General features: G+C 38.4%; 1 protein-coding gene across 4 annotated transcripts in view; it reads right to left on the reverse strand.

Moving 5' to 3' along the window:
• Positions 1 to 10,682, reverse strand: part of LOC110455636 (tetraspanin-6-like) — a 60,390-nt gene that overhangs the window by 36,649 nt on the left and 13,059 nt on the right. For 2 of the 4 annotated variants that reach the window (XM_021505892.1, XM_021505885.1), the window contains exon 2: positions 8,541 to 8,723. In XM_021505892.1, coding sequence (XP_021361567.1) covers positions 8,541 to 8,606 — 66 coding nt within the window. In that variant the 5' untranslated portion in view covers positions 8,607 to 8,723. The other 2 variants (XM_021505907.1, XM_021505900.1) reach the window with 2 other exon arrangements.

A 10,682-nucleotide genomic window follows, 5' to 3' on the forward strand; every position in this document is an offset into this window, starting at 1 on the left:
CATGTTGTAGCCATTGTCTTTATCCGTATGTCATTGTTCTATTAGTTATTTCCAGTTTCTTTGTCATTATTTGTTTGATGTCTGTGACGAGTATTGACGTTATATAATATTTCTGTAACACCCCCATATCTGTGATTTATTTATGTATTGCCGATCATGGTGATAATATACACAATAATACAGACTTTTAGTTAAAAACTGAAGTGCAAAAACCTTCATGACATTTATAACAATTATAATTCACAAGCAGAGTTTTATAAGACAGAGTTTCATAAGACAGAGTTTCATATACACTGACACGTTAGGTACAGACAGATACACACTGCCACGTTAGGTACGGACAGAGACACACTGACACTTTAGGTACAGACAGATACACGGACACGTTAGGTACAGCCAGATACACTGACACGCTAGGTACAGACAGAGACACAGTGACACGTTAGGTACAGGCAGGGACACTGACACGTTAGGTACATACAGATACACTGACACGTTTGGTACAGACAGACACACTGACACTTTAGGTACAGACAGATACACAATGACACGTTAGGGACAGACAGATACACACTGACACGTTGGGTACAGACAGAGACACTCACACGCTAGGGACAGAGAGAGATACACTGACACGTTAGGTGCAGACAGATACCCTGACACGTTAGGTACAAACAGAGACACTGACACGATAGGTACAGACAGACACACTGACTCGTTCGGTACAGACAGAGACACACTGATACGTTTGGTACAGACAGAGACACACCGACACGTTAGGTACAGATAGATACACACTGACACGTTATGTACAGACCGAGACACTGACACGTTAGGAACAGACAGAGATACGCTGACACGTTAGGTACATACAGATACACTGACACGTTATGTACAGACAGAGACACTCACACGCTAGGGACAGAGAGAGATACACTGACACGCTAGGTACAGACAGAGATACACTGACACGTTAAGTACAGACAGAGACACACCGACACGTTAGGTACAGAAAGAGATACACTGACACGTTAGGGACAGACAGAGACACACTGACACGTTAGGCACAGACAGAGACACTGAAACATTAGGTACAGACAGAGAAACACTGACACGTTAGGTAGAGACAGAGACACACTGATACGATAGGTACAGACAGACACACTGACACGTTGGGTACAGACAGAGACACTGAAACGTTAGGTAGAGACAGAGACACACTGACACGCTAGGTACAGACAGAGACACAGTGACACGTTAGGTACAGATAGATACACTGACACGTTAGGCACAGACAGAAACACTGACACGTTAGGTTCAGGCAGAGACACTGACAAGTTAGGTACAGACAGAGAAACTGACACGTTAGGTACAGACAGAGACACACTGACACGTTAGGTGCAGACAGATACACTGACACGTTAGGTACAGACAGAGACACTGACACGTTAGGTACAGACAGAGACACTGACACATTAGGTACAGACAGAGACACTGACACGTTAGGTACAGACAGAGACACACTGACACGTGTCACACCAACAGCCCACTCACAATCCTGAGATGTCTGATTACCGGTACAACACTCCAGTTTATCTCCAAAGATACTCAATTTGATAACATGATTTAAATGCATTTCTATTTAAGACAGAACATATGAAAATAAGGACAAATACATATTTTGAAAAATTCGTGAAAATATATACAGGTCTACATTGCGTTTCATTTTCAATATTATTGGAATCGCATTAGTGTACTAGCAAGCTCTATTTCATTATGGAGAAAAAGGGAGGGTGTAGTTCGCTTGGACGGTGTCGCAACCTGCTTCAATCATTAACTTAAAGATTTCTACATAGATACATAGATGTATTCTGACAAAATTAGGATTTTACAATTCTTTAACAGTCAGCTCTGAAATAAAAAAAAAACCAGTTAAGTAAAAACATATTTCAAAAGTTGCGACGTTTAGATTTCGATTTTTTAAAAATGTATTTCTGCGCTTGGTTTTGCCAGTGTTCATCTACTTTATATTCAAATGGTTTAACTGTGCTTGAATTCACAACATTTGACGGAAGATTGTTCCATATACCAACAGTTCTCTGTAAACGAAAATTTTCTAATATTTAATCTTGAATGCGATTTGTAAATTTCAAAGTTGTGTCCACGTGTAGATAAACTTTTCCTGATATTGAATACTTCATGGTCTACGATTAAATTTCACTGGGACGGTGTACAAACCAGTTTCAATAATTAATACAACTACAGGCATACTAACTTTACGATAGTGTCTAACCATTATTGGGTTGATACATTGTCAGGTAAAACGAAATGTTTGTAGTTCCCGTGTGTCTCCGTTATCATCTAACTCATACAATGGAAACACATAACATAAATATTGATTTTATTGTCATTTATTCAGACAAAAACTATATAAAATTCACAAATATAATTTGCTAACCTTACAAAAACAAAGGTATAGAAACAAGTCCTATTACGAGTCCTTGTGTTGATTGGCAGAAGTGAATATGACATATAGGTTACAGATTGTATATCAGTATATTATAAATACGTGTTTATGTCTGATGTCAATCAAACATGTCTAATTAACATATCACCGCATATCTGTAATTGACTGTCAACTCTTATACACGTAGATATTTGCTTAGAACTACTATGATAATTGGTCAATATTGACAATGTAGCGTCATATCAAATGTCCACGCCCGAGCAAGTCATAATGTATAGGCACTCTAAAAGCAAAGGACATGTGTGCAAGTTCTATGTAAATATGCTTATTCGAAATCATATTGTATTTTTTTTTTTTATTTCATTTCAACAAACCTTAAGACTTTTCGGATCACCACGTGATCAAGAATTGCACAAACAAAATATGACTAATGCTGAATCTGAAATCTTACTGATAAGTAATGCTGATTCTGAAATCTTATCTATAACTGTTGCTGATTCTGAAATCGTACTTATAACTAATACTGAATCTGAAATCGTACTTATAACTAATACTGAATCTGAAATCGTACTTATAACTAATGCTGATTCTGAAATCTGACTTATAACTAATGCTGATTCTGAAATCTTACTTATAACTAATGCCGATTCTTACTGACGTTTCTTCCTATGCATTGTGGGTATATTCGTTTCGTTTTAGATATTTTATATGCTTCCGCTTTTTATGTAAACCCGTTCTTGTCACCACAAACGATTCATCGTTTGTAAGCGTCATCCGTAGCACTTCCGTACCGTTTGCGTAGCACTTGCGTACTATTTCCGTACCGTTTGCGTACTATTTCCGTACCGTTTGCGTAGCACTTCCGTACCGTTTGCGTCCAAGTTTGAACAGCGAACGTGTACGGGTCTGTAAATCCTTATGCTGATTCTGAAAAAAGCAACAAACTAGTGCTCTTGGTTTTACTGGTAAACAGAATGCACCTTCTCGACTGAATGTAGCTTTCTGAATGTTTGTATTTATTGAAGGACTGAATGCGTGTTTTTGTTAAGTTATGATCATTTACATCACAATTCATGCACCATAGTTGTGTTTATTAAAGTGGTTTGTCGAGCCTTATATTTACATACACAACAACATACAATGTTATTTTCTCTTACAAGGAAACTATTTTGGATAATTCGTCATTTTAATAAACTGATTCACTAAATGGAGGACAAGCCATTGTTGCGGAAACAATGTTAAGTTTTCTGTTTATGCTATCTAAGCCCTTTACAAGGAAATGCCTTAATTTGCCTATAAAACCTTATTTACTGTGATCGAACATATTTTATAAGTGATCTTTTGTATAATAACCATGTTGATCAACTTGTATCACACATTGAGATTAGTCATAAGGTACAATGTAAAAGTTCAAAGAAGGAAACACGATATACTCTTCTTGTTTACCCTCTACTCTTCTGTGTATCCTCTACTCTTCTGTGTATCCTCTACTCTTCTGTGTATCCTCTACTCTTCTGTATATCCTCTACTCTTCTGTGTATCCTCTGCACTTCTGTGTATCTTCTACTCTTCTGTGTATCCTCTACTCTTCTGTATATCTTCTACTCTTCTGTGTATCCTCTACTCTTCTGTGTACCCTCTACTCTTTTGTGTATCCTCTACTCTTCTATGTACCCTCTACTCTTCTGTGTACCCTCTACTCTTCTGTATATTCTCTACTCATCTGTGTATCCTCTACTCTTCTTGTTTACCCTCTACTCTTCTGTGTACCCTCTATTCTGTGTATCATCTACTCTTCTGTGTACCCTCTACTCTTCTGTATACCCTCTACTCTTCCGTAGCACTTCCGTTCTTCTTGTTTACCCTCTACTCTTCTGTGTACCCTCTACTCTTCTGTATATCCTCTTCTCTTCTGTGTATCCTCTACTCTTCTGTGTACCCTCTACTCTTCTGTGTATCATCTACTCTTCTGTGTACCCTCTACTCTTCTGTATATCCTCTTCTCTTCTGTGTATCCTCTACTCTTCTGTGTACCCTCTACTCTTCTGTATATCCTTTACTCTTCTGTGTATCCTCTACTCTTCTGTGTATCCTCTACTCTTCCGTGTATCCTCTACTCTTCTGTGTATTCTATATTCTTCTGTGTACCCTCTACTCTTCTGTGTATCCTCTACTCTTCTTGTTTACCCTCTACTCTTCTGTGTACCCTCTTCTCATCTTGTTTACCCTATACTCTTCCGTGTATCCTCTACTCTTCTGTGTTCCCTCTACTTTTCTGTGTACCCTCTACTCTTCTGTGTATCCTCTACTCTTCTGTGTACCCTCTACTCTTCTGTGTACCCTCTACTCTTCTGTGTACCCTCTACTCTTCTGTATCCTCTACTCTTCTGTATACCCTCTACTCTTCTGAATAACCTCTACTCATCTGTATACCATCTACTCTTCTGTATACCCTATACTCTTCTGAATACCCTATACTCTTCTGTATACCCTTTATTCTTCTGTATACCCTCTACTCTTCTGTATACCCTTTATTCTTCTATATACCCTCTACTCTTCTGAATACCCTATACTCTTCTGTATACCCTTTATTCTTCTGTATACCCTCTACTCTTCTGTATACCCTATACCCTTCTGTATACCCTTTATTCTTCTGTATACCCTCTACTCTTCTGTATACCCTCTACTCCTCTGTATACCCTCTACTCTTCTGTATACCCTCTACTCTTCTGTATACCCTCTACTCTTCTGTGTAATCTCTACTCAACTTTTATATCCTCTCTACTCTTCTGTGTACCCTTTACTCTTCTGTATACTCTCTACCCTTCTTTATATCCTCTCTACTCCTCTGTATATCCTCTACTCTTCTGTATACCCACTACTCTTCTGTATACACTCTACTCTTCTGTGTATCCTCTACTCTTCTTTATACTCTCTACTCTTTTTATACCCTCTACTCTTCTGTGTATCCTCTACTTTTCTGTATACCCGCTACTTTTCTGTGTATCCTCTACTCTTCTGTGTACCTCTTCTCTTCTGTATACTCTCTACTCCTCTGTATACCCTCTACTCTTCTGTATACCCTCTACTCTTCTGTATGCACTCTACTCTTCTGTGTATCCTCTACTCTTCTTTATACTCTCTACTCTTTTTATACCCTCTACTCTTCTGTGTATCCTCTACTTTTCTCTATACCCGCTACTTTTCTGTGTATCCTCTACTCTTCTTTGTACCCTCTACTCTTCTGTGTACCCTCTACTCTTCTGTGTATCCTCTACTTTTCTCTATATCCGCTACTTTTCTGTATACTCTCTACTCTTCTGTATACCCGCTACTTTTCTGTGTACCCTCTACTCTTCTGTGTACCCTCTACTCTTTTGTGTATCCTCTACTTTTCTTGTTTACTCTCTACTCTTCTTTATATCCTCTACTCTTCTGTATACACTCTACTCTTCTGTGTAATCTCAACTCGTATATGTCCCCTCTACTCTTACATTTTGTGCCTCCATTAAATTATTTCCATTCAGCATCTCTATAAATAGAGAATAGTACATGCTAAAATCCATATCACATGCCATATCAGCCCGAGGACCCAATATCAGACCGAGGGCTTCAGCCCGAGTCTAATATTGGTCGAGGGCTGATATGGCATGTGATATGGATTTTACCATGTTTTATTCTGTTTATCATATACTTGAACATACATTTCGGGCGATCAATTTTTTTCAATTATCAATTACGAACTTCAATTTCAAGCAATTTTTCACCAAAGATCATCGATAGAAAATGTATATTAGAAAAAAAAAGGGGAATAAATGCCAATTTTAGTGTGTCGGTTGGGAAATCACAAAATGCCGAGTTGACTCGGTCTCGTTACACGCTGTCTCGTCCTCACACATGACCTCATTAATAGTTTCTGTTAAAACGACATTCTCCGTTTCGTCGTGTTCCTTCGCCATGTTTTTGTCTGTCAATAAGATCGTCTAACTTCATTATCCTATTTGCCAACGAGTTCAAAATAATCTCACCTTGAGCCGAACGTGACATTTTTTCATAGAATCTCGTCTGCTGCGCACGCATAGAAACGACACGATAACTCCAGATGTGGTCCGGACAGAATAGTCACGAGGTGTTCCAAAAATCAGGATTTTCGGAACACCTCGTGACTATTCTGTCCGGACCACATCTGGAGTTATCGTGTTATGCATTTTCCAACCGGCCGGTCTGATATGGGTCACGTGATTTTAGTATCATTTATCATATAAGGCGGGAATTGCGTATTTAGAAGTAAGTATGTGATAACGTCATATATACAATCACCTCCACGTTTCTTATCAAATCTTGGAGATTGTACTTTGAATTTTTTTTGCATACAAAGCTCAGACCTCAGTTACCTTAATAATGACCTCTATTGAGCAAACCTTTTTAATTGTGTAGCTAATTGCGGTCAACATCCATGTGAGAAATGAGAAGTACAAGTGAGTACGAATGAAAGACGTATTTTGGTGCCAAAATCAAATACTCATTCAATTTGAAGTTTTGATTCAAATTAAATTTGTTAGGAAATTCATAGCTCTCTGTGGATAATATGTAAACGTTAATAAACATGTGACCTCATTAAGCCCACCAGTGTAGATATAACGTGTCGTTATCCATTATTATCAAGTGATAGGTAACCACTGTATATTTTGGGAGAAGGCTTGACCTTGTTCTACGTTTGACAATAAACAACAATAAACCTGTTTTAGCTTCCGAATGTGCCATTAGTGATACCCTATACTGAAGCGTTAACATACCATCTGTTGCTGATAACTATCGGTTAAAACAAATGATAGGGTATACATTCTTCATGTGTAGCCAAATTACGTGATGTAGCCGGGCATTGTAAGGAGAACGGGTCAGTAACTCGGAATACAGATTACACAATACTTGGGTGGAATGTTACACTATCTGTATACTAGCCCACAAAACCAGTTAGTATCCTCTGTGAGTCATACTTTACTGATTTAGACTTGTGTAACATGGTAACTGACGGAAAAGAGGAGATATTGCTGGTTCCACGGAGATTTGGAGAAAGTGAAAGTAAAAATGAAGTGACTCACACTAGGAATCAAGCATTTTAAACTGAGGATGGGGTTTTCCTGTTTCCAATCGTAAAATATTGATAGTGGCAACAGTTTAGTAATCCAGTGATATATACTTCAATACATGTATAAACATGCGATCTAAAAAATAGGTGGTAGACAGGTGTTCTTTATGAGCAGGTGATATATACTTCAGTCTAGACAAGTTGTTTTAAAAGGCAGGTGGTCGCTACTTCAGTCAATATAGGTGTTTTTAATGGACAGGTGGTCGCTACCTCAGTTAATATAGGTGTTCTTTATGGGCAGGTGATATATACTTCAGTCTAGACAAGTTGTTTTAAAAGGCAGGTGGTTGATACTTCAGTCAATATAGGTGTTCTTAATGGACAGGTGGTCGCTACCTTAGTCTAGACAAGTTGTCTTAAAAGGCAGGTGTTCGATACTTCAGGATAGACAGGTGGTCGTTTTAGATAATGTGTCGTTATAGACAGGTGGTATAACATAGATGTTTCGTTGTATATAGCACTACCATGACGCACCCTGTCTGACGTTTTTCCTTCGTCTTCTCTAATTGTTTGAAAACAAACACCTCTCTTGACATATCTGTGTTAAAAGTCGGTGACAAGTTTATATTTTCTAGCGCTATTCTTCGTACGTATTCCCAATAAGTCGATTGCTAGCATAGTTTATACTTTGAGGTTGTCACGGTATCATTCTGATCGGGATTGATAACACTGTCACATAGATAACACCTCCTCTTTAGCACAGTTAGAAAGACTTCACATTGATTGTCAGGTTTTAGAAAAGCCCTTCTCTGATATAATGCAAGACTTTACCCAGGTCTCGACTGTCATATACAGCTTTCAACAAGTATGATATTCACAACCACTAACACAACTTACAACAAGATATCGGAGTACTACTCACCAGAAATATGATATTCACAACCACTAACACAACTTACAACAAGATATCGGAGTAATACTCACCAGAAATATGATATTCACAACCACTAACACAACTTTGGCGAGGTTCGCACCACATCCAGCCACCATTTTGTAATCTCGGCGTCGACTTGCTTTTCAGAAAAAAAACCGTTCTTGCCACAGCTGAGCTCAGTCACGTGTTCCGTGGGATTACCTGTGTCCAGGTATTGATATGACGTTATATACCTGTAACAAACATATCACCTGTCAATACATCTATAACTGAGAGAACACAACACGGGGTATATAAGGTACTGGTCGGTGCTATACCAACAGTTGCAGAATCTATATATATATGTGTGTTAATTTCACTTTCTCTTTAATTAGCGCACCTGGCTCGAAGTAGCTGTAAGCTGATAGGATACCAGTGTGGTGTCCGTCTGCTTTGTACTTTAACAACTTCTAAAGAACACAAGGGCGTAGGGTCACGATATTTGGCTGCATATTTTACCTTCCCTGAATGATGTCAGACATGATGTCTGATAGACATGTGTCATTTACGAAAACATTATTATGGCCTTCGGTTACATGTCGGTTATGTAACGACGTTTTTCATTGGTCAACTAGTGTATATGAAGGTGGACTACATAGGTGTAGCCTGGTCTCTATCAATATTTATCCGTGGTATCTATGTCCATGAAATATGCACATATGGTATGTATTCGTTAAATATTAGCAGCTTAATTTACTTTATAAAATATACATCGTAAACATGTAATGATGTGCTGGAGTGTATGTAGATCACGGACAAACGTGTGTATACATTCTGTGTGTATACACAGGTACAGATAGGATTACACAGACAGGTATTGGTGACTTGTTTACCTAGACATATCACATAGAACGTTATGTCCATGTGTTGTACAATTCACTACACGAACATGGTTGGGAAGTCAATTGTTTCTCTCGGCATTGAAAGACTAAGATGTATTATAACTACCCGACACTGATGTTATTACAACTGTGGCGGGATTCGGTTGTTTAGAGGATCACGATGCCGGGTCGCCTGCTAGCTTCGCTCTAGAGGTTTCCCTTTACATGTAGCTTAGAACGGCGGACTGGGAAGCTGGGGTCGCTGGTTCGATTCCCGAAGAAACCACGTTACTCTCTTTCCTGTTACACACTATGTAGGATGTACATGTACAAATGTATGCCCATACTGTGTCATATACAAACTGTGTCATATACAAAATGTACCTCCATTGCAAAAGAGTTCCTAACTAAGACAAGAGGCCCAGAGGGCCAGTATCGCTCACTTGGATATTTGAGCAATCATGGGAAAATATTCTCCATAAAAGTAATTTTGCAATATATCCATATGCTGATCCTCCTAGGCTTTATACTCCTCTATCCCAGCATGCTACTCGTCAGGTAGCATCATCATGGGCCTCCTGGTTATCCTGAAGAAGTTTTGTTTTGAGTTTTCTAAACTTTTGACCCCTGTGACCTTGAAAATAAGTCAAGATCATTTAGTTGAAGGAAGGTTTTAACAACTGTCCTAGGTACATACTTGCCAAATAACATTGCTTTAGGCCTTTTGGTTATTCAGAAAAAGATGTTTAAGGTTTTTAACAAATTGAGCCTTGTGATCTTGAAAAAAGGCCAAGATCATTTATTTGAGGAAACTTTACAGCACTTCATACCAGGTACCTACTGGCCAAGTATCTTAACTTAGGGTCTCTTGGTTATTCAGAAGAAGCCTTTTAAAGAGATTTAACATATTTGACCTCTGTGACCTTGAAAATAGGTCAACGTGCTTTATTTGAAGACGCTTTATAGCACTTTGTCCAAGGTACGTACTGGCCTAGTATTTTTTCATATTTGATTCCTGAGACCTTGAAAATGGGCCAAGTATAGTTATTTGGGGAAAGGACCTGTTACAGGAACAAAAGAATTTTGCCCACAAAGCAATTTAACCATTACTGGGTTATATTTGTAGCTCCCTAAGACACGACCCATGAGATATTTTTAAAAAATTAAAAAGGTCCCCAGGGCTTGTGCTATGAACTATTTAGTGCCGCCTTCCAAAGGTGTACGACAGGGTTCACTTTTTTGTCCAAAAAACTATCAAAACAATGTTTTACGCTATCAAATAATATTATATTATTTAAAGTAGGATCTGCTGCAAATTATGAACTCAAATAT

The sequence above is a fragment of the Mizuhopecten yessoensis genome, unplaced genomic scaffold, assembly GCF_002113885.1.
Source record: "Mizuhopecten yessoensis strain PY_sf001 unplaced genomic scaffold, ASM211388v2 scaffold931, whole genome shotgun sequence".
NCBI classification, from domain to species: Eukaryota; Metazoa; Mollusca; class Bivalvia; order Pectinida; family Pectinidae; genus Mizuhopecten; species Mizuhopecten yessoensis.